The 25,309-nt window shown below is 42.7% G+C and overlaps 1 protein-coding gene across 1 annotated transcript in view; it reads left to right on the forward strand.

Moving 5' to 3' along the window:
• Positions 1 to 25,309, forward strand: part of LOC122814504 (Snf2 related CREBBP activator protein) — a 3,617,155-nt gene that overhangs the window by 1,611,345 nt on the left and 1,980,501 nt on the right. Inside the window, exon 12 of the mRNA XM_044087079.1 lies at positions 2,710 to 2,879. Coding sequence (XP_043943014.1) covers positions 2,710 to 2,879 — 170 coding nt within the window. The remainder of the gene's footprint in view (positions 1 to 2,709; positions 2,880 to 25,309) is intronic.

The raw sequence follows: 25,309 nt of genomic DNA on the forward strand, positions 1-25,309 counted from the left end.
CCGCTGTATCAGCCTGCTTGCCCCTGGATCCTCCCTTGCTAGCCAGGCTCGACCTAAAGCTCTTCCTTAAAGGGGTCTTACACATGAGGCCGCCAAAGAAACCAATCCCTCTGCCCTGGGACCTCAATTACATCCTGGAAAAAACTAACCCAGCACCCTTTCGAACCAGCTGGGTCTTCTTCCTTACATATGTGTACTTGGAAAACCATCCTGCTGGTCGCTATCACTTCAGCCAGAAGGGTCTCAGAGCTGCAGGCCTTAATGGACTGCTCTCCCTACACCACCTTCCACATTGACAGTCAACCTGTGGACCAGTCCCCCCCTTTATGCCCAAGGTGGTCAATGACTTCTCTAAACCTATCTATCCACTTTACCCACTTTCTTTCCCTCCCCCACTAATGAAGGGGAGAGGATACTGCACTCCTTTGATGTGCACAGGCAACTTGGATTCTACCTGGACAAAACCAGAACCATTAAGAAATCTAAGCAGCTCTTTGTCTCCTTTCACCCCAGAGCCCTGGGCAAGGCAAGTCTCCAAACAAACCATCATTTGCTGGATCAGGAAAACTATTTGTCTGTTATTTTCACCATGGAAAAAAAAAACAGTGGGAGTAAAGGCCCATTCCACTAGGGCTGTGGCCGCCTTCAAGGCCTTCTTAAAAGGTCTGGGCACGGCATCCATCATGGAAGCAGACACATAGTCCACTATCCACACTTTCACCAAACATTACAAACTGGACCAAGTTTCCAGAGCAAGGGCAGGATTCGCCAGGGCCATCATACAGGGCTTTGTAGAATTCTCTTCAGCATCCAACTTCCATTTCCTACATCTAAGCTTCGATACTCTCCCACAACTAGAGTACTCCAACATAGGAATAGAAGGACATAAAATTGTTGTGTAAAATCTTACCATAATCATAGATGTCATTCTCTTCCATGTTGCAGTATTCCTTCCCACCCACCATTACCCCCCTATACTTTCTCCTTTAGTCCCAGCTAAGACCTGGATCTACCTAAGCTACTGAAGGACACCAAGGGCACACACCTGTCCCAATGGCATTCCTCCTGCTGGGCCGCCTTCTCTATCTGCTGGCCTTCAAGTTCTGAGGATTGTGCATGCAGAAGTCACATTTATGGCCCCCAGTTTATGGCCTTGGATCTGACGTCCCACGCACGCTGCAAAAGCCAAGCTGAAGCTTTTGTATAGGAGCCGACGTACAAGTCATGTGAAGGCAGGAAATCCCACAACTAGAATACTGCAGCATGGAAGAGAAGGACATCTATGTTTATGTTAAGATTTTATACCACTATTCTTCTGCTTCAAAACCCATGACATACCCCTACAAGTTAAAATCAGACTGCACTTCACAGGATTACAGGTGCTTCTCTTCCTTTTCAGGAAATAATTATTGCTTAAAATGTTTGTTGGCCATCCAGTCCTTATTACCCATGTCTTGCAACACAACAGGTTGGACATGTATTCCAGGGAAAGGCAGTTTTGCTTCAGTCATCCTGAGGGTCATACTTAGTCACTTTTGGGCATCTTTCCTAATGTGATGACTGCATCAGTGACTCCCACAACATCAACATAATGCAGTTTTAATCGTTTGAGTGTAGTCACTGATGCATTTACAGTATCCCTTTCTCCACCCCATCTTTTGAATTGCTAGGGTAGAGGCGAGGTATCTCCCTGCCCCTTCCTGCTTACTCAGCTGAAGTCCAAACTATATCCTTGCCTTCATTTTTGCCCCCCCCCCCTTTTTTTTAAAAAAAGGTGTTTGAATTTAGCCAGGTCTCATTAGGCATGGGGTAGCATGGCATCTGGGTGCATGCATGAGCTGTAGATCCCTTGCTGGAAGTCTGGACAGAGCAGAACATGTTGCAGGCCGACATTGCCTCTGTAACGGGCATATGAGGTGAAGGTGGTGTCAGCCCTGCCCGAGGGTGGGGGGTGCTCAGCTCTGAACGTCTGGATGTTTATCGCAGCTTGTCAAGAGTTCCCTAATGGGATAACTGCAACTGTGACCATACTTAACTCATTCACTCCAGTGGAGCTCAAGAAGTTTCCCAGTTGTCCAGTGGGTGGAGCTTAAGCCTTTTGACAGAATCAAATTATCCTCATATTTCAAACAAATGTTCATATTTTTGGAACCATAGAGTTTACCAAAGTATAAATGTGAAACCCTTCAGCACAAGCTATTTTTATAGTGGTAGTAGTCTTTTGGTTTTAGGTCTTAAGCTGAATTTTAGAAATCACAGTAATTATGTTTATAATATTTGTAAACAATTTCCAATATCTCAGCAACCACTCAAGTTACAAACATACTGTCAGCAGCATTTTTATCATCTAACAGATAGCTTTCATGTGAAGCTAAGGAGTTCTGTCTGTCACTTGGTCGCCGAGATATTTAGAAAGATGTGAAATTAGTATCTGTATAAATAAACAGCAGTTTACTTGCACTAGACAGAGGTAAAATATTAATGCAGTCGAATTTGCCATTGTGTAAGGTTTAAGAAGAAATCTTTTAAAATCTTGTACGTGGTATTGTTTGGGAATTATTGATGCAAATATGGACATGCGATATTTGACACCTAGAGGTGTCTGTAGGAATTAACTGCAAATGCACTTCGAGGTGTCACTTGGATGTAATGAGTCATCTACAATTATGATAAGTTGATAGCACAACTGTACTTTTGCCTCTGTTTCAGGGCTGGACAAAGCCTAATGCTTTCCATGTCTGCATCACATCCTACAAGCTAGTATTGCAAGATCACCAGGCCTTTCGGCGGAAAAATTGGAAGTATCTGATTTTGGATGAAGCTCAGAACATAAAGAACTTCAAGTCTCAGCGATGGCAGTCACTGCTGAATTTCAACAGGTAACCGATGTAACAGCTTGCATGAGTGATATTAACAGCTTGCACTGTGTTGCCATGGCTATCATGGCTTTTGTCTAAACCTCCTATTTATTTTATTTATTTATTTTACATTTGTTAACTGGGGGTGTCTGAGCCGAAAAGGCCCTTTTTCAGCAGAGTCCCGGGGAGAAAAGCTCCACAAAGAAAAATTACAGATGCATTTAGTTTAGACATGATCAGTACACACAAATTACAAAAAACATGTTTTTACAGTGGTATGCAGCACATCAACAGTTAGAAAGGAGAGAACAAACAAGAAAATATCAATTTCAAAATAAAGGTAATTAATAGATTTGTGGTGTACAGCTGAAATTTGGAACATAAGTAGAATACATACATAGTACACAGGTACAGTACATACATTGTAGATTAGCCAGTGTTTGTGAGTAAGATTGAAAACTATTATCAAGTACTCTAGATTTAGAATGTATACCTTATCCGCTTTCACTAGCCTGGGGAGCAATCATGGCACTGCCAACTTTGCTTGAGATGTTGCCTCATGAGGTCTTTAAAGGAGGCTTTGGATGATGTGTTTTGAATGCTAGTGAGGACAGAGTTCCATTTTTTAGCCACTGAACTGCTATATAGCGCATCTCCAAAGCTATTGTAGCTGTTGGTGACTTCTAGTAGTAGTTTGCTTGTAGATCTAAGAGGCCTTTTGGCTGAGTGATGTACTAGGTTTTTGAGGGCAGGACATTTATTGGGGAGGTAATAGAATGACAGAGGCAGAGCTTGGTTGTAGGTTAGGAGGTTGGGCAGTTCAAGCCAGTGGAGCTGTCTCAAAGTAGTATAGTGATGAGTTCTATATGAGCAATTTGCAGCAAAGCGGGCAATTCTGTTATAGCAGGTTCCATTTTGCTTAGTTCAGTTTTGTTGAGATTAGTCAGAATGGGAGATGCATATAGTAGGGTGGATAGAAGTTGGGAGCGAGCAATGGCTGATCTTGTGTTGTTGGTAAGAAATGGTTTGATATGGTAGAGTGATCCCAGTTTGGCATGTACTTTTTTAATAGTTAAGTTGAGATGACTATCAAATTTTAGGTGGGAGTCTGTGGTTATTCCCAATAGCTTAGCCTGTGCCACTGGAGCGATTGGAGTAGCATTTGTGGAGTAGATAGTGAATTGACTGTTGAGTGTTTTTGTTAGAACTGGTTATAATCATAAGCTGAGTTTTCTTTGGATTGAGGATAAGTTGGGCTTTGGTAAGGTAGTTTTTAAAGTCAGAGAATGCTAGTTGAGTTGTTTGCAGGAGGGTGGGAATGTTGTGTGCAGCACAAATTAAGCTAGTATCATCTACATACTGAATGATAGATCCATGCTGTGTGGAGGTATGGAGGTCATTTGTGAAGACTGTGAATAGTAGAGGTCCTAAGATAGAACCCGTTGGGTCTCCTGTAGTTATGGGCAGCTGATGAGAGAGAATTTCCCCATTTCACAGCTTGGTACCTGTCAGTTAATTAGCTTTGGCACCAGGTAAGAGTGGAATTTGATGGGTGATTTTGGTTTAGTTTGTTTAGCAGGATTTGGTGTGAGACTATGTCAAATGCTTTGGACATATCCAAAAAGAGTTGACACCTGTAGGCCTTCATATTTGAGACTTTTAACTGTGTCTGTGAAGCAGAGGAGGGCTGTAGTGGTACTATGGGCAGGTCTGAAACCATGCTGAGTAGGTGACAGGATGTTGCTGTCTAGGAGATGGTTTAGCACCTGGGTATGGATGCATTTTTCTGGGATTTTGGCCAAGGGGAAGAGTAAAGCAATGGGTCTGTAGTTAAGTTCAGTGGAGGGTCCCGCCTTTATGTATGGGTGTAACATAGGATATTTTGCAGAGTTTGAGCACATAGTTTTCAACAATTGATCTGTTTATGAGAGTGGAGACTGGGATAGCAATAGCATCTGCTGTGAGTTTTAAATAGCTGGGGAGAAGGTCTGCTGCTGTTGATGAGGTTTTTAGTTTGGAGAGCATGCTTTTGACTGAAGTGGTGGAAACTGTTTAGAGGATAATGCTTGTATTAGTGTTATTTGAGTTGGGGGGGGTAGTGAGGAAGGAACTGTCCTGTGATACTAAGGATAGAATTGAGTTCACAAAGTGGGAGTTGAATTGTGTTTCAATGGGAACTTTAGTGTCAGGGGTGGGTGGTTTGGGGGTAGCCTTTTGGGTGGATTTTAGTAGCTGGTTTACATTTTTCCAAAATTTTTGAGGGTTGTGTTGGTATTTAGTTTGTAATGTTGTGTAGTAGGATTTTTTTCCAGCCTAATGCATTTTTTTGCACTGTTGCGCAGTTCTTGGTACTTAGGCTTTGTGTTTCTTTGTTTTTTTGATAGTAAAGCCAGGCATTGTTTCTAGACTTGAGGATTTGTTTGGTTTCTTTACTGAACCAGGGGTTTGTAGAGGTTCTAACCTTGAATGTTCTTCATCCCACATTGCTGCAGTCCTAACACTAGGGTAGTCCGCTGTCCCAGTCGGCCCGAATACCAAAGTATAAGGCTGACGTCGGTCAGGGCGCATTAGTCTGATGTCAGGACGTCAGGGTACAAATTCGCATGACCGACGTCATATCCTCTGTCTTTTTTGCCGCATGGTCCGATGCAGAAGCAGTATTGCGAGTGCAGGTTGGCGTTCTGAAATTTTCTGAAGTCGGAGTTTCAGACCGAATCAAAGTTGGCTAAGTACCCCGTTGGGGAATATTTTGGTCTTTTCTTGCCTCAGTATTTAACCGGATGTCAGAAAAAGTGAATAATTGTATTTCTTGTGGGAAGCAGATACCTCATAGGGATTACCATACCTTGTGTATACTTTGCTTAGGGCCTGAGCACGACGTTGTTGGATGTTGCTCTTGTGCTAGATTTAACAAACGCACTATTAAGAGAAGGTTAGACTGTGCCAGGTTAGTTTTTGGGAAGCGTTGTAATTATAAAATGCCGCCGGATGCTCCGGCGCCGCTTCCAAAAAGCGCAAGGACAAAGCAGCAAAGCCTAGGTTGGAAGAGCCGTCTGTCCCGGACGTCGGTTCTTTAGAGGACTCGGTGGAGCCGGAGGTTCTGCCAGAAGTCTCTTTGGAGTCTCAGGGAGAGACTTTACTGTTACAGGATGTTTCCTCTCAGGAGGTAGGCCAGGCTGAGGGGGCTTCTCAGGTAGCTGTTCTCCCCTCCCTTCCTAAGGTGGTTAGGCCCTCCCCTTCTGTTTCCAAGGCTTCTTCGAGAGGCAGGCCAGGTTTAACTTCAGTGGGGGTTTCTCCTAGTTCTTCAGGGTCTCTGCCTAATAAACATATGCTTAAAATGGCAGAAGATTTGATTACTATGATTAGAGGTTCTATGCCCCCTCCTGATAAGAGGCCTAGGGTGGAACCTGAGCTTGAGAGTTTTGAGCAGTGTTCGAGGCTTCTGAGTCTTGGCTGAAGACTTGCAGGAGTATCCTCCTTATTCTGATTCTGATGTAGATGATTCTACTCCTTCGGCTTCTCCTCCTGAGGATTTTTCTTTTTCAGAGACTCTTCATTCCATGAAGGAGCATTTTAAATGGGAAGGTCAAGATTTTTCTGATTCCAGGAAAAGGCTAAGGGAATTTTTGTTTTTACCCCAGCACAGGCCTTTGGCTATACCTCCTGTTCTGGATGTGGTGGAAGATGTTTTTGCAGAGGCTTCCCTGAACCCTGATTCTTTGCCTCCTGCTCCAGTTAAACCGGATAGGTATTATAGGGTGCCTGAAGCTCATAAGTATCTTTTAAGAGTCCTAGGGCAGACCCAGAAACCGCTTCTCAGGGGCCTAAAGGTGTTAAGGCTTCTGTTGTTAAAAATCCTGTTCCTCCTGATAAAGAGGCAAGGGCTTTGGATAGATGGGGAAAGAAGGTGTATACTTCTTCCACTTTAGCCATGAGGGCTTTGAATTGCCAGTTCCACATGTTAAAATACCAAAATTATCTCCTTTCACAATTGAAGTCTAAGGTGGATGCTCTGGCGGAAGGTATTGAGTGTAAAGAGTTGCAGGATTTAGTTCATGTTTCTGAACAGGTGGGTAAGCATTCTTTGCAATGTGGTTTTGATGCTGTACAGGCCTCTCGAGGGTGGCTGCCACTGGTTCTGTTCTTCGCAGGCACGCCTGGTTGAGGGATCAGAATTTGGCTGAGCATGTTAAGACAAGGATTTTAGATGCTCCGTTACAATCTGATGTGTTGTTTGGTTCGCCTGTGGAAGCAGTTTTAAAGAAAATGGAGGACAAGGCTAAGTCTATGCAGACTGTTAAAGATTTTTTGCAGGTTCAGCCTCCAAGTTTAGTAGAAATTGGCCTACTAAGGGGTGGACATATCCTTCTTATGATTCCCAGTCTAGGGGTAGGTCTAGACGTGGCAGGGGCAGAGCTCAAGGTTCTTTTAGGCCTAGAACAGGAAGTTCACCTGCTCAGTCTTCTGGTGAGGGCAGGGGTCAGTCCTTTCGTAAACAGACCCAATGACCTGCCTTTTCAGCTGCCAGAGCCTTCTCGTCTGGCAGCACCTTTGGGAGGAAGGCTGGCACTTTTCAAAGAAAATTGGAGTTTAATTACCCAAGACAGATGGGTATTGGATATCATTCACCACGGTTACAGGTTTTATTTCCATACCTTGCCTCCTTTCAAAGGCATGCCAGACATTCCTCCTCTACAAAGAAAAGAGGCTCACAAGCAAATTTCTCTGTTACTCCAAATAGGGGCCATTCAGCCGGTTCCTGTGCCAGAAAGGGGCCTAGGATTTTATTCTCGCCTGTTCCTAGTACCAAAAAGGGGAACACGTGGAGACCAATTTTGGATTTGTCTATCCTCAACACTTATCTGGACATTCCCAAGTTCAAGATGTTGACGTTGCAACAGCTTTTACCTCTGCTGGGAAAAGATCATTGGATGGTAACTTTAGATCTCAAGGAGGCTTACCTTCATGTGCCTATCAGACTAAGTTGCAGAAAGTATCTGCGTTTCGAGCTGGGAATTCCCATTATCAGTTCTCTGCATTGCCCTTTGGCTTATCTACTGCCCAGAGTATTCACAAAAGTTCTGGCTCCAGTGATAGCTTACTTCAGGCTAAAAGGAATACAAATCTATCCTTACTTGGACGACTGCCTGATTCTGGCTCAAGAAAAGGAAGACCTTTTTCAGCATTTGGAATATGTGATAGCAGTGCTAAGATGCCTGGGGTATTCTGTGAACGAAATAAAGTCCAGTCTAGTACCCTCTCAAGACATGTGCTTTCTGGGTGTGAGACTGAATACAGCAACCCAGATGGCCTTTTTAACCCAGGACAAACAAAAGAATCTTTCACTTTACTTCCATCAACTATCTCTTCAGTCCGGGCTGACTGCAAGGACAGTCCTTCAAGCCTTAGGGTTCATGGCATCTTGTATTCTGGTGCTTCCCAATGCCAAACTGCATATGAGGAAGCTGCAATGGTATCTCAAAAATGTATGGACGCAGCACTGCCAAGATTTGGACACTGTCATTCAAATAATACCTTGCATGCAAAAGGAATTTTTGTGGTGGGCTCAGGAATGTCACCTAAACAAGGGACTCTCTGTGACCCAGCCAGAGGCGAGTCAGATTCTAACGACAGATGCCTCAGACATAGCTTGGGGAGCTCATCTGAATGGAAAGTGGATACAAGACAAGTGGCCTGCCAGACTACAGCATCTACATATCAACATGAAGGAGATGTTGGCAGTCCAGTTTGCATTACTGGCTTTCAAGGAGTTACTTCTTCCAGGGCAGGTGTTGATTCTAACAGACAACACAACTGTCATGTGGTACATCAACAAACAAGGGGGAACACATTCTTATCCTCTATGCAGGCAAGCAATGATTTTGTGGGAGACTGCGCTCAGCTTGCAACTAAATCTTCAGGCAAGGTTTCTGCCGAGCACAGAACTCCTTAGCAGATGTGTTAAGCAGGCAAATCATGGCTCCCCACCAGTGGAAACTGGATCTTCATGTATTTCAAAAATTGACAGTGTCATGGGGAACTTCAGACATAGATCTGTTCGCTTCTCCACTAAACCACCAGCTGCCAAAGTTTTGCACGAAAAGGTTTCATCACACAGCTTGGAAAGTGGATGCTCTTTCTTTCAGTTGGAAAAATCTTCATGTGTACGCCTTTCCGCCTCTGCCTCTCCTCCCAAAGGTACTCCTAAAGGTCAGACAAGACAAGCCAAGGATGATTTTAATAGCTCCAGATTGGCCTCGACAACACTGGTACCCATTACTGAGGAGTCTGGTAAGGAAGCCTCCATGGCCTTTACCTTTGATTCCACACCTATTGTCTCAGAGGGACGGTCATCTACTCAATGTCAAGCTTCACTCTCTTCATCTAACAGCCTGGCATATTCTGTTTTGAACCACAGCAGGTCTCAACTTCCTCAACAAGTTTTGAATGTGATTATGGAAGCCAGGAGACCTAGTACAAGGAAAGTGTATGCAGACAAATGGAAGAGATTTTTATTTTGGAGTGCAGCAAAGGATTTGGAGGTTTCTGAGCCTAATTTGAGTGTGGCTCTTCAATATCTTACTGAGTTATTGGACAAAGGTTTGTCTTTCTCTTCCATTAAGATTCATGCTGCAGCAATTTCAGCTCACTATGATTGTGTCCCACCATTGTTTTCTCATCCTTTGTTTAAGCAATTTCTTAGAGGGGCAAAGAATATAAGACCCCACGTAGAGCTCCTACTCCTGCTTGGGACCTCAATTTTGTGTTGGAGAAACTTACTCTACAACCTTTGAGCCTCGGCTACTGCTGCATTGAAATACTTGTCATGGGAGACATCTTTTTTGTTGACCATTACAACTGCAAGAAGGGTTTCTGAATTGCAGGCCCTTATGGCGGTTGAGCCTTTTGATTTTCCATAAGGATAGGGTATCATTACGCACTAATCCTTCCTTTATGCCTAAGGTGGTCTCTAGTGTGGCTTTAAACCAAACTATTCATTTGCCCACTTTTTATGCAGATCCCCAAAATAAGGGGAAAAGATTTTGCACACTTTGGATGTACACAGGCAGTTGCGTTATTATTTAAGCAGGACTAAGGATTTTAGGCAGTCTCAGCAGTTGTTTGTTTCTTTTGCTTTGAGTTCTCAGGGCAAGCCTGTGTCAAAACAAACTATTTCTAAGTGGATTGGGTTTTGCATTGCATTTTGTTATTCCCATCATGGCAAGGAGATTCCAGCTGGGATTAGGCCTCATTCCACTAGGGCTACTGCCACTTCAACAGCATTTCTAAGGGGTGGCAACTAAGGATATTTTGGAGGCAGCTACTTGGAGTTCAGTACATACTTTCTCTAAGCATTACCACCTTCCTCTCTACTCTAAATCTAGGGCTGGTTTTGCCACGGCTATTTTGCAGGGCATGTTGACAGCTCCAGCTTCTTTATGATTTGCCAGCCTCCCTTACCTCTGCTTTGGGATTCTACCCAAGTGTTAGGACTGCAGCAATGTGGGATGAAGAACATAGTACAGTTTTGTACCTACCATAAATGTAGATGTTCGAAGATCCACATTGCTGCAGTCCAATTTACCCTCCCTCCTTCCCCTCTGTATTTAGGGGTGGTTGTGTAAGTGGGGTTGTACTTTTGTAAATTGTATATATTGTATATATATTTGGTACAGGAGTGTTTGGTGTTGTTTGGTTTTGGCCTTATCTTTTTAGGGTCTTCTGATATCTGGGGCAAGAAAAGACTGAGGATATGACGTCGGTCATGCGCATTTGTACCCTGACGTCCTGACGTCAGACTAATGCGCCCTGACCGACGTCAGCCTTATACTTTGGTATTCGGGCCAACTGGGACAGCGGACTACCCTAGTGTTAGGACTGCAGCAATGTGGATCTTCGAACATCTACATTTATGGTAGGTACAAAACTGTACTTTTTGCGCAATGGAGCGACAGTGTCTAGGTGTTGTAGAAATGTTTCGTTGAAATATGCTACAGCCCGGTCAAGTGGGGGGTTTTAGGGGGGTCCAGTCACAGAGTAAAGTGTTGAGGACCTCAGGAGAGATTTTTTTGTGCGTTTCTAGTGGATATATAGTTAGTGGTTTTGCATATGCTTGTTCTACTACATATAAAGTATATTATGTTGTGGTCACTTAAGGTGTCTGGGAGACTGCCTGTGTGAGGGTACAATGTGGGGTTGTTAGGACCCAGTCGAGGATGAATTCCCTTTTAGATTTTTTATCACATCTAGTTGGAATTTGGACTAGCTGCTGGTAGCCATGGAGATTTATTAGATTACTTGGTGGTTCTGATATACAGGTGAACCAATCTAGGTTGAAGTCCTTCAGAATAAGAGTTTCTTGTGAGTATGTGGAAGAACACCAGGATAATAAGTCTTCAAGGCTAGCAGGTGTATTACCAGGTGGAATATAGATCACAATTGTGGTGATGACCTTTTTAGGGTGAAGTTGAAGTGAGATAAGTATGTCCCAATTATTGGGGGAGGGAGAGGAGTTTGGTAATTGATGGACAGTTAAGTTGAACTTGTACAGTAAGGCAGTTCCACCCCCTTTACGAAGTGGTCTGTCTTGTCTAATGATATTGTAGCCGGTATGGAGAACTTCTGAGTTGGCTATGTTTTTATTTATTTAGCCAGGTTTCTGTTAAAGCAACTATGTCTGAGGAGTAGTGTGCTCTTGTGGCCTGGAGTTCAGGTATTTTATTTTTGATACTTCTAATATTAATATTTAGCATTAAAAGATGGTTGGTTTTGCTGCTGCTGTTGATTTGCCCAGGGATGAAGAAAGGGTGGGTGTTACGTTCTGACATTTGTGTTGGACAGGATGGATTTGGGCCTGGTTTGGGGCGGATATCCCCACTTATGGTGAGCATGGTGTTAAAATGGTGATCCAGATGTTGGAGTTTGGTAAGGAGTGTGAGAAAGTGTTGTGATTTTTTGGAGTAGGAATGAGAGCATGTGTGTGTAGTTCTGAATTGGTCCGTTATGTAGTTCTTGAACAATTGTGGGCAAATATTATGTGTGGTGTCTGTATATGAGTGCATTATGTAGTGTTGTGCTACTAAGTTTAGGGAGATTGCTAGAGTGATAACATGTGGTGTTGTAAAGAATTATGAGAAGATAGGCCACACTTAGTTGTGTGATAGTCATGGTTATAAAGTTTGTTGGTTCTAGGTGGGGGGTCTGAATAGGAATTATAGGGTTGCACTATATGTGGATGGGGAAGTAGTGTGGGTGATGTAAAAAAAATGCCTAGTGGGAATGAGAGTGATTGGGAGTGTTTTGTGTGGAGCAAGTTGGCGTGGTATAATGTGATATGACTTGAGCTGTGATTGGTGGAGGTGATGTGAGGGTGAGCTGTGTGTGTGGCTGTGATTACTATAAATGTAGAGGTAGTGGGGATGGGAGGGAATAGGGGGCAGGGGAGAGGAGAGAACCCGAGTGTTAGTGAGGGTGAACTGAGCAGGGCAGAGCCCACCAAGACTTGAGTAAAAATAAGTATTACTTTCCAAATCTGAACACTTTGAAGAAATTCCTGAGGTGTAATGGCTTACCAGCAAGCAGAATGTAATTGCTGAAGAGCACTTGTGTCCTGGTGGGAGACTAGAAATTTAAAGATGGCTCCATGCTCAGCTGGATTCTAATATAGACTTAGTATTGGGGAAGGGAGAAAGCCCAAGGGGTGTAAACCAGGTGGAATGCAAAGAAACCAGAGGGGCAATCAGTGGAAATCAGTGAAGGCCTCAGAGGGAGTAAGTAATAATTCAAACTACCTGTAAAGTTTAAGAGAGGAGACCACAAAGTTTATTAAGGTTGGGAGTGTGTCTTCACATTAACTTGCTGATTAGTAACCAGTTTGTGCACAGATTAGAGTAGGGAGATGCATTAGCAATGAAGGGGAATGTATAGAGATGCAAATAAACAGGGGGGCCTCCAAGTGATTGAACTAAGGCAGAAAGCACTGAGAGGGCTGCTTGATGGTTAATTTCGTCACAGGGATCTGAATTAAATGTATACTGTCTATTGGACAGTTATGATTACTGTACTAGCTGGGGGGGGGGGGCACAAGGCTACAACAGTCAGTTTTATTAGCACGCTGAGAACTGCTAAGAAATACTTCTAATGTAATAGCTTTGCTCTCATAAAACATACAAGTAGAATGCCTGGGTGGACTGACCCTGCTCTTGAGGCTCAAAATGTATATCCATGTTTAGTTTGCAGTACTGATTCCTTCTTGTACTCTATGGGTGGAGTGATAGCCGCAGATTGCAGATTTGCTTGTGTGCTCTGAAGAGAGAGAGAGAGAAAAAAGAGGATGAAGCTAGTAGGAGGAGACAAAGACAGGTCAAAGGAAGATGAAATAAGAGGGTGTAAAAGATGCAAATCTGAGGATGGTGTGGATAAAGCAGGAGAATAGATGCTACTGCTAAAGTTTGAGTGTGCTTCAGTTACCACATCAAAGTGCCATAACTTAGTTTGGAAACAGGTTAATAAATCATGCAGAATACATTTATCAGCCAATTATCCTGTGCATACAAGAAAAAGAAAAATGAACAGTTAACAGTACAGCTGAAGCAGTAACAGACAACTGCACTGCTAAATCAGTAAATACTGTTTCTAACTCCAGCACTTAGTCAATTAGATTTACATTACAGTTATAACAGCCGTATTAGTACATCATAGTAGCATAGAGACAACATAGCTCCAGTGGTAGTGTCAGTAAAATCACAATTCCTGAATTACAGAATCAACCAGTTAAATAAACAAATAAGCAGATCAGTAGTCAGGAATCAGAAAAATGAATACTAGTTTCTTTTCGGCTTTTCCTGGTTTAGGGATCACCACAGCAGAACTCCGGTTCGCTAATGATTGGCAGTAGATTTTTTTATGGTGCTGAGTTTCCAGCCAGATGCCCAAACTTCAGCGAAGGCATGCCCATTCACGCACGTCTTCTGGAGACCACTCGACCGCGGGGAGGACATGCAGACTCCACGCAGAGGGCACTCCAGCCGTGAAACGAACAGGAGAACCTCTTGCTGTGAGGCAGAATGAATACTAGTTGTATAGATCCAAATACAGCAAAAAGTAAGTATTACTTTACAAATCTGAACACTTTTAAAACAAATTCCTGAGGTCTAATGGCTTACCGGCATGCAGAATGTAATTGCTGAAGAGCACTTGTGTCACACCATTCATCAGAAGAGTTGTTAACTCCCAATGCACCACTAGTTTACGCATTGGAACAACTTGCATCCTATGCTTTTTATGCAACTTCCTAAGCTTTTGCTATACTCTGCTTACTGAACCTTTGATTAGCAAACGTATTTACTCTATAACATATTACTTTACTTTTATTGTTATCCTTTTGTTTATAGTTTTTTTAGTTTGCAAACAACTGTGTGCAATTTGTAACTTCTTGAATATCTCTGTTATGTTAATGTTTTGCACATTTTGGAGCTTTTCTCCCTGGGCTTTTGCTGAAAAAGGTCTTGAACTCAGTCGGACACTCCCGGTCAACAAATGTAAAATAAAACAGATGTAAAATAAATACATTGGCCAGTTCATCTATTGAAGATCATTTATAATTGACTGATTTTAATGTAGAGGTCATTCCTTCATAGGTTCTAGGTTGGGTGTTTATCCCAGTCAGACAAAATTCAGCAGCTGTTTTTCCTGTAAAAGTGTGAATTTATAGATGTTTGTGCACCTGCAGTGTTGCACATTAAGATAGCTGAGAGTTTCATTTAAAGTTATTTTACTGATTACAAAGTTTCTTTCCCTGCCACTACTTTGAAGGGGGGGGGGGTGTAAGGCAGAGATTAGACTTATTTAAGCAAGTTCAATAGTGTGTCCATGTGTCACTTGAGTGACAAGAAGATGCAACGATGAATTGAAGCTTGATACACACAAGTGTGTACCAGGCTTGTGTATGTTCTTTTGTTAGTTGTAAGTTCGGTTTGAAATGGACAGATTAATTTATGGTTGCAGTAACTGATGACAAAGCACTTTTCCATTCACTCTCTTATGTATAACACACTATCACAGACTTTGGTATGCTCAGACACAAGTATGTTAAATGTGTAAAGTTGACTCACTTAGCTATGGGAACTGAAAGAGATTTCATCATAAGTGGTTGATTGTGAATTTTTAGTAAGTGATAAGTTGGATGTTCATCGTGTTTCACTGTTGCAGTCATTACACTTGGGTTATCCTGCTGGCAGGCTACCTGCAGTCGGCCTGAATTCCAAAGTCTAGGTCCGGCGTCTGTTGCTGTCGCCTCTTCCCTGATGTCAGTGTGCCAGTGGTATAAAAGATGCAGCAGACGCCATTTTCTTCAGTCTTTCTTGCCTGTCTGTTCCCGAAGCAAAAGCAGTCCAAGTGCCGGTCGGCCGACTCCTGAGATTTTCGAATTTGAATTTCAGATCTGAAGTCTTCAATAAAGCTAAGCACCTCGTTGGGGAATCTTTTTTTCTTGCTCCAGACCGATGTCAGTAAAATTTAACAATTGCATTTCTTGTGGGAAGCAAATACCTCATAAGGATTTTTATTCTTATTGTTTTCCTTGCCTAGACCCTGACCACGACGTTGCTAGTTGTCTGTTTTGTGCTAGATTCAACCAACGTACTATTAAGCGTCGGTTCGATTTTGCTTTACATTATTTTGGCCGAAGGTTTAACTGTATAATGCCATCGGAACAACCGACGACCGGAGTTCATAAAAAGTGCAAAGACAAAGAAAAAAACAGGCATCCGAGGTCCAAAACCGACGAAGCCTCTTCTAGGCCAGTTGCCGATTCTCAGTGAGGTGCTTTTGCAGCCCCTGATGCCCACTACCTCAGAGCCACAGGCTGCTGACGACTCCCACGTGGAGCCAGCTAGGCCTCTGGATACTCAAGGTATTGGACACTCGGAAACTATTCTCTCAGATGGGTCTGGAGCCGCTGGGCAGGCATCGGCTTTTGAGGGTGTTTTCAGACCTACACAGTTATATGTAAAGCCTAAAGACAAAGAAACAAGTACAGCATTCTCCTGGACAGACTTCCATGCCTAAAAAAACAGATGCTCAAAATGGCCGAAGACCTAATTACCTTGATCAGGGGTTCCCATCCCCCTCCTGGCAAGAGACAGAATATGAATCTTCAGATCAGGTTTCCATTTCCTCTGACTCCTCTTCTGAACAGGAATAACTCTCTTCCTCCTTATGAGGATTCTGATGCTGAAGAATCTATCCCTTCAGCCTCTCCGCTTGAGGATTATTCTTTTGGGGAAACCCTACATACCATGAGGGAGCACTTCCACTGGGAGAGCTAAGACTACTCAGAATCTAAGAAAAGGCGTAGAGATTTTCTTTTATTACCTCAACACAGGGCTCTGGCTATTTCTCCTGTGTTAGACATTGTAGATGTATTTTCAGAGTCCGGCCTTTCTCCTGACTCTACCCCCTGCCCCTGTTAAACCAGACAGATGCTATAGGGTTCCAGATTCACATAACTTTCTTTATAAAAACCCTGCTGCTGACCCAGAAACTATTTCTCAGGGTCCCAAAGGGGTCAAGGCTTCTACTGCAAAAAATCCTGTCCCCTCTGATAGGGATTCAAGGGCGCTAGACAGATGAAAAAAGGTTTACACTTCTGCTACTTTGGCTGTGAGGGCTTTAAATTATCAATTTCATATGCTTAAATATCAGCAATACTTAATGCCACTGCTAAAACAGAAAATGTTGTCAAATTCTGATTGTGCAGAAAATAAGGAAATGCAGGATTTATTGCATGCAACTGAACAAGTGGGAAAGCATACATTGCAATGTGGTTTTGATTCTCTGGAGGCCTCCTGCAGGGCCGCAGTTACGGGTTCTGTCATTAGGAGGCATGCTTGCTTAAAGGAACAGAATCTGCCTTATGTTAAAGCAAAATTATTAGATGCTCCATTACAGCATGATACTTTATTTGGTGTTAAAGAAAATGGAGGACAAGGCGAAATCTATGCAAACAGTAAAGGATTTCTTACAGGTACAGCCACCCAGATTTAGCAGGAACTGGCCTAGAAAGAATTGGTCCTTTCCACTGTCAGGCCACAAAGAGGCAGATACAGACGCCCCAGAGGCAGATCCCAGCCCCAGGGCTCATACAGGCCTAAACAGTGGGACGCTTCTACTTCCAAAAGCGGAGAAGACAAATCACAGCCATACAGGAAACGGTCCCAATGACTTTCCTCTGCCAGCACCAAGCACTAATCTTTTGGCAGCCCCCTTAGGGGGAAAACTATCACTTTTTTCTCAAAATTAGCACATGATCACCCAGGACAAATGGGGTCCCAGGGCTACAGGTTCCACTTTCACACCCTGCCAAGGGCAAAGGATATGCCAGACCTGCCACACAATGGGCAGAGGCACAAAAACAAGTTTCATCCCTCATGGACATGAGGGCCATTCAGGAAGTACCACAGCAAGAGCAGGGACAAGACTTTTCTTTGTACCCAGAAAGGACAAAGCCTGGAGACCAATACTGGATCTGTCTATTCTAAATACATTTCTGGACATCCCAAAATTCAGAATGTTGACTGCAGCAGCTTCTGCCCATGCTGTGCAAGAAGGCTTGGCTTGTAACTTTGTACCTAAAAGAAGCATACCTGCATATCCCAATCAGACAATCTTGCAGAAGATACCTCAGATTCATAACTCAATGCACTACCAATTCTCTGCGCTGCCCTTTGGCTTATCTACTGCGCCCAGGGTCTTCACAAAATGCCTGGCACCAGTAATTGCATTTTGCAGACAGAGGAATTCAAATATATCTGTACTTGGACAACTGCTTTATTCAAGCAGAGGAGGACATTCTACTAAAGCATCTGGCGTTTGTAAAAAGATGTTTAATTTGCCTAGGGTACACAGTAAACGAAAATAAATCAAATCTAGTACCCTCTCGAGATAATATTCCTGGGTGCAAGCTTAAATACAACTGCCCAGATGGCTTATCTCACGCCAGACAAACAAAGACAACTGACTTCTTACTTCCAAATGTTGGCAACAAAGACCCAGTTATCTGCAAGAAAAATTCTGCAGGCTTTGGGCTTCATGGCATCCTGCATTCTGCTAATTCCATATGCCAGACTGCATATGAGGAAACTACAATGGTATCTAAAAAGTGTTTGGACTCAACATTATCACAGTCTGGATACCCTCATTCCTTACCTGCAACAGGAGTTCCAATGGTGGGCACAGGCCTGTCACCACAAGGGACAGCCATTCACCCTACCCACAGCCAGGCAGTCAGTAACAACAGATGCATCAGATTATGCCTGGGGGGCCCACATGGCAGGAAAATGTATTCAGGGCACATGGCTCACAAGCTAAATGCATCTTCATATTAATCAAAAAGAGATTCTAGCTGTTCAAAATGCCCTGACAGCTTTCAAGGATCTACTTCATCCAGGACAACTACTGATAAGGACGGACAGTACTACAGTCATGTGGTACGTAAACAAGCAGGGAGGCACACATTCCTACCCCCTCTGCAGACAAGCCATGACTTTGTGGGACTCAGTATTGACTTATCAAGTACACCTGCAAGCACAGTTCCTTCCAGGAAAGAAATACTCTGGCAGACAAACTAAGCAGAAACCTCACGGATCCCCACGAGTGGAAACTGGATCCACAAGTCTTCAGCATGATGATAAAGAAATGGGGATGCCCAGACATAGATCTATTTGCCTTTTCTCACAACTGCCAACTACAGAGATATTCTGCACAAGGGCCTATCACAAGCAAGCATGGAAAGTAGATGCTCTGTCAGCTGGAAAACCCTGACAAGTATATGCCTTTCTTCCTCTGCCTCTCCTCCCCAAGGCACTCCTAAAGGTCAGACAAGAGAAGCCAAAAATGATTCTGATTGCTCTAGACTGACCCCGCCAGCACTGGGACCCAATCCTAAAGAGCTTGTCTCAAGGCCCAGCCTGGAAATTGCCTCTAATTCCTCACTTACTGACCCAAGAAAACAATCTGATCCTGCACAGCCAACTCAGAACCCTAAATCTGGCAGCATGGCGGATAATGTAGCCATTAAGAACACACCTCTCTCTAATGCAGTGATGGATGTTATTTTGGAGGCCAGGAGGCCCAGTACCAGAAAATCTTATGCAGAAAAATGGAAATGGTTCTGTGCTTGGAACCAGGCACAAGGAATTGACACGTTTGTACCAAATATTCCTCAGATTTTACAATACCTAACTGAGATGCTTGACAAAGGCCTATCCTTTTCATCAATTAAAATCCATGCCTCTGCCATTTCAGCTCATTACAATACGGAACCACCAATTTTTTCACATCCATTGCTAAAGCAGTACCTCAGAGGGGCCAAAAACATAAGACCCCCAAGGAGAGCACCAATATCTGCATGGGACCTCATTATGTTTTGGGAAAAAGTCACACTGCCGCCTTTTGAGCCAGCCATTACAGCTGAAATAAAGTTCTTATGTTGGAAAACAGCTCTGCTCCTAGCCAATAACCTCTGCAAGACGAGTCTGAGTTGCAGGCACTCATGGCTGTGGAACCTTTCATCATTTTCCATCCAGATAGGGTTTCTCTGAGGACCAACCCAACATTTATGCCTAAAGTAGTGTCCAGTGTGGCCCTTAACCAAACCATTAATTTGTCTGCTTTTTATCCAAACCCACAGAATAAGGGTGAGAGACTCCTGCATTCTTTGGACATACACAGCTGCGCTTCTACTTGGACAGAACTAAAGCTTTCAGAAAGACTGAACAACTCTTAGTGGCATATGCTGCAGGATCACAAGCAAAGGCCATCTCCAAGCAGACTATTTCAAAATAGGCCACTGCATTCTTTTCTGCTTTTCACAACATGGCAAATCAATGCCTAGGGGCATTAGGCCACATTCAACCAGAGCAGCAGGCATTTCAGCAGCCTTCCTCAGAAGAGTACCAACCAAAGACATTTTAGAGGCTGCAACCTGGAGTTCAGTGCACACTTTTACCAAGCACTACCACTTACCTCTCTACTCTAAATCCAGAGCAGGCTTTGCCACTGCAGTTCTGCAGGGCCTTATAGCCTCTCCTAATCCTATTTAGACCCAGCCACCCAACTTCAGCTTTGGGATTCAACCCAAGTGTAATGACTGCAACAGTGAAACACGATGAGCAGTACAGTTGTGTACCTACCATAAATGTAGATGTTCGAGTGTATTCACTGTTGCAGTCCAGGTTACCCACCCACCATCCCCCTTTTCTTTGCTGGGACTTATCTGTACTTCTCTATCTTATACAACCTATGTGGTGTATTTGCATGTAGATTAAGGAAATGTTTATTTTAGTGCATGCATACTTATTGGCATAATTTTTAACCTACCTGTTTGTGGGCACCTGACATCTGGGGCAAGAAAAACTGAAGAAAATGGCATCTGCTGCATCTTTTATGCCCCTGGCGCACTGACGTCAGTGAAGAGGCGACAGCAACCAACGCCGGACCTAGACTTTGGAATTCAGGCTGACTGCAGGTAGCCTGCCAGCAGGATAACCGAAGTGTAATGACTGCAATAGTGAATACACTTGAACATCTACATTTATGGTAGGTACACAACTGTACTTTTTAAGGTAGAAAGCTCACTCCGAACAAAGTAAGGCTAATACTGAGGTTCTTATTTCTGAGGGTTCTCAGATGGATATTAATTGCTTTATGGAGAAGAGTAATTTAGTTATAACAGATCTGTTGGGGAATTGTATATTTTCATCCAGAAAACTATGGACACTGGCTCAGACAGTTTATAAACAGAATAACCTTGTCAAAAAAATCTTTATTGCATACTGAATTAGATTTTCAGGAAAAGGCAGATGAAATTAATTTAAAGAGGAATAAATGAGGCAACAGTGATGGTGTCGACGCCAACCAGTCTGAGGCGATGTTAAGTAAATGTAGTAGGAGAAAAGCATTTGGCTGTAACTTCAGAATTGATATGGTAAGTACGGGAGAAAAGGTGAGCAATCATACTAATTAGGGAAAGTATTAGACCTCTTGTTAACACTGATACAATGTGACAGTTTCTAGTTTAGGGGATGTAAACTCCTGAGGTATTTAAGCAGGCCGTGTCAAATTGATAGGGAAGAAATCTACTTATAGTTCGGTAATTATACATGCAGGTGTAAATGAATGGTCAGTTATCCCTGTCTTTCACATGTGTAAGATAATTGAGAGTATTTCAGAGGTTTGTTTAAAAAACAAAATCAATGTTTGCTTTTCAGAAATTTTGTCCTCACTTGTCTTAGATTATCATTTCACAAAAGCAACACTGTTCAATGAATGATTACATAAATTTTGGATTCAAAAGGACGTTATATTTCTGGGATGATTTTGTGAATAACACTAATTACTTGGGCAAGATAGGTTCTTGAATCATCTAGGTGGTAAATTAAGTTAAAAATTGGTTGATATTGTTAAACATTTTTTAGATTTTACCCAGGCATTAAGGTTAGTTATGAGCATGCTAGACACCCCAGGTTACGAAAAGTGTATCATGCTAATGCTTAGTGTAACTAATAAATAAAATGAACTAAATGTAGCCTGTTCAATTTGTAATTATTGAATTGTGGGCTAGTGAAGGAATACAACTTTGTGGATACCAATCATTTAGCTGCTTGAGAAATGCTAGATCAAATAGGGGTTATCTTTGTGGCCCAATGGCTAAATGTTAAGGTGTTGGGAAGTGGCTTATAATTTTGAATTTATTTTTGTGGAAGCATTTATTGCTCACTCTGGTTTCCTACTACACTTGTTATAAAAGCCCTGCATTATCAAGCACTGATAAACTCTGGTGTATTGATGACTTGGTCAAGTTTGACTTGTGATAACCTGATATTCAGGTGCCCCCTAATGGGAAGCAATTAAATCTATAAATATACAAGGTTATACCTCCAACAAAAAAGCAAATACCTCCAATAAAAAAGAATAGATCAAAAAGCTTTGGAGCATAGTAAAGGAGGGTACTGGTATAGCCAAAAGAATTAAGGGGTCTGGAGGGAGGGGGTAACCAGGACTGCAACAGTGAATTATCTCTTAACATCTATATTTATGGTAAGTGTACACAACTGTACTATGTTCTTCGTGTTTCACTGTTGCAGTCATCACATTTGGGTAGATTCCCAAAGCTAAGGATGGGAGGAGGTATTTAGATAGCATTAGGACCAGCTATAAGGCCCTGCAAGACTGCAGTGGCAAAGCCAGCTCTGGATTTAGAGAAAATTGGCAAATTCGCAAATGATAATGCCTGGTGAAAGTATGTACAATACTCCAGGTAGCAGCTTCTAGGATGTCCCTGGTAGGCACACCTCTGAGAAAGGCTGTAGAGGTAGTTGCAGCCCTGGTTGACTGGGGTCTGATCCCTTGTGGAATAAGTTTTCCATCGTGCCTATAGTAGAAATAAATGCAATGGCCTATCCATTTGGAGATGGTTTGCTTTGAAATAGCCTTCCCCTCTGCCCCTGCAGCAAATGCCACCAGCAGTTGTTCAGATTTCCTTTGAGGTTTAGTCCTGTCCAAGCAGAATCTAAGTTGTCTGTGCACTTCTAAGAAGTGCAGTATCCGTCCCCCCTTTGGTCTGTGGATTAGGAAAGAAGGTTGGCAATTGAATAAACTGATTAAAGGCCACACTGGATACCACCTTGGGCATGAAGAATGGATTGGTCCTGAGGGAAACCCTGTCCGCATGAAAGATGATGAAAGGCTCCACTGCCATAATAGCCTGTAATTCAGATACCCTTCCTGCTGAAGTGCTTGCTAAAAGGAAAGCTGTTTTCCAAAAAAAGAGTTTTAAGTCTGCAGTAGCAGCTGGCTCGAAAGGAGGAAGAGTGAGTTTTTCCAATACAAATTTAACATCCCAGGTTGGAATTGGAACTCTCCTGGTTCCCCACAAGTTACAGAAGTTGACAGAATATAAGGATTTAGGTATTATTCTGTGTAATAATTTTAAATATAGGACTAATGCTTTAAAAGTTAAAGTTAAGGCATTAAAAGTTATTAATTTAATTTTTAAGAACTTTGCAACAAGAAGTAATGACTGAGGTTTGTTCATACCATATGTTCGACCCATCACTTGAGTACAGCATGGCATATGTTCGACCCATCACTTGAGTACATGTTTTACTCCAAGAAACAGTTTTCTGGTTTTAGAAGGTATTCATCAAAAATTTACAAGGCATATCATCACTTGTAAATTAGTGGCTTGCCTCTCCTTCAGTCTCAGCAAGGAGACTGTTGGTTCTTCCTCCTCCAGCATAATCACCACAGATGCCTCTTCCTTAGGGTAGAGGGGCATTTTGCGGGGCGAATGGTCGAAAGAACACAGAGTAAGACAGAGGTCATTCTTCACATAAACATCCTGGATATGAGTGTGATCCTTGTAATGTGGCAATTTCAGGACCACCTTCTTCCAGAGGTGATCTACACCCAGACAGCATGATGGTAGTATGGTATTTGAACAAGCAAGGAGGAGACAAATCTTACCCCTTTGTCAGGAGCCATGAGGATCTGGCAGGGGCAGTTGCTTTGCAGCATGTTGATAGTGATGCATGTTGTCCTTGCTTAGATCGATGTTGCAATTTTCCAAACTGTTGGGTTATCTGTCTAGATAAACCTAGACCTTCTTCTGGGTTATCAAAGCCAAAACTTTCCAGGCAGCTATACATCAGAGGTGTAACCTGTGCCTATGGGCATAAGGGTACATAAGTGGATGTATGAACGTAAAACATCAGACTACCTCTAAGCCAAGAAACCTGTAAACAGCTGAGGAAACTAGAGTGCCTGATCAGCTGAGAGAGAAGGCAGGAAAAATGGCTCCCCCTTGGTTCCTGAAAAGAGGTAAACAATCTAGAAAAGGGGGGATAGCAGTGTGGTACGGAACACTACTCCCCCTTGTCTCATCAAGGTACCCTTTGAATTACTTAAGATTTGGGAAACACTCATCCATTTGGAATAGTTGCAACAGTAATCAAAGGAAGGACATAGTACTGTTGTGCAAGAACTTTTAAGAGTAGCTGTTTTCCTGATCACTATTGCAGTGTTCCGTCCCTTCTATCTTCCCCCTGCTATTTGTGCTGATTTGTCAATACCTTGTGGACTGAGGAGGGAGCAGTTGCCCTCGCTTCGTCGTAGTTGCTCATATTTTTTCATTGCTGTATTTACTCAAACCTCTCCCGAGTCTTCTGGCTGTAGATATTTTGAGGATCTTAAATTCCTACATCTGCTAATGTACTCCTGTGCCCATGAGCTGAGATCATACACTTGCTTTACTTAAGTGTATCGAAGGTTTTTGGCTTTGGTACACTGACGGGACATCAGGTCACCTTGGGGAGATAACCCATCAATATTAGAGAAGTTCAGCGGTAATCACTAGATCATCTACTGTTATTGTATGGTATGCTCTTAAACAACTATACTTTTGTAGTGGTTGTCACTAAACATTTTACCTCAAATATGACATTGGGTGTGGTTCCCTGGGGGGAAATGTATTTAAATTGATTTTTATGAGAAAGTTTTACTTTATGGTCAAAAGTTTTGGCTAGGGGCTAGTAGTTGTGGTTCTGAGGGTCGTCATTAAAAATGGGCACCTCAAAACTTATTTTACTTATTTTTTTCATGTCATATTATTTTACCACCTCTCCTAAGCTCAGCTGTCTGATTGTCAGACATGTTTTTCAGTAGATGGATGGTCCCAAATCAGTGTAGTGTCCCTTATTTTTCATATTTTGTGAGTAAAAGTGTTAAACCTGCCTAAATGATTGGGACTTGGCCAAGTGTGTTTTGTGGTTAGCACATAAAAACATTTACCTGAGACTTCAGCTTTTCTGTCAGGCGGTAAGAGCGACTTTTCAAGGATTCACTAACAGCTTATTAGATGTCTAGTAGACAGTCCTGGATCCCCTTGCATAACTTTATTCCTCATCTTTGTGATGAAAAATAGTTTCTATCAAAATGGGTTAGGGACTGGGCTAGTTTGTTTGGCAGTTGTCACCTAAAAAAATGCCTCAAATTTTACTTTGTCAGGAGATGAGACAGACTCTTCAAAGGTCTGCTGACCACTTGTCAGACAACATTTGGGGCCAAGACCCATTTTTTGGTCCCAGTAACTTGATTGTTCTTCCCCGAACAAGAAAAAGAAGAGTTGTTGTCTTGGTGGCCTCTATCTAGACTCCGGCTTACCCTTTGTCTCTGCCACTTATGGGTGACTGCTATGACCAGTTTTTACATGCTGAGTTTTCCTTCCATTAAAAAAGGAAAAGATGTTCCTCTCTCTCTCTGTTTCTGATCCGTAGGCTGATATGGAGTATAGATGGCATAGCCCAGAAGAGAGGTTGAATAATTTCAGGTAGGGTGGGTAGGGGGTTGCAGAGGATAATAAGTTGTGTGAAGTAGGTGAAACCTGAAAGTGT

This window comes from Protopterus annectens, chromosome 10.part0, assembly GCF_019279795.1.
Source record: "Protopterus annectens isolate FY-2018-M chromosome 10.part0, PAN1.0, whole genome shotgun sequence".
In the NCBI taxonomy this organism is placed as follows: domain Eukaryota; kingdom Metazoa; phylum Chordata; order Ceratodontiformes; family Protopteridae; genus Protopterus; species Protopterus annectens.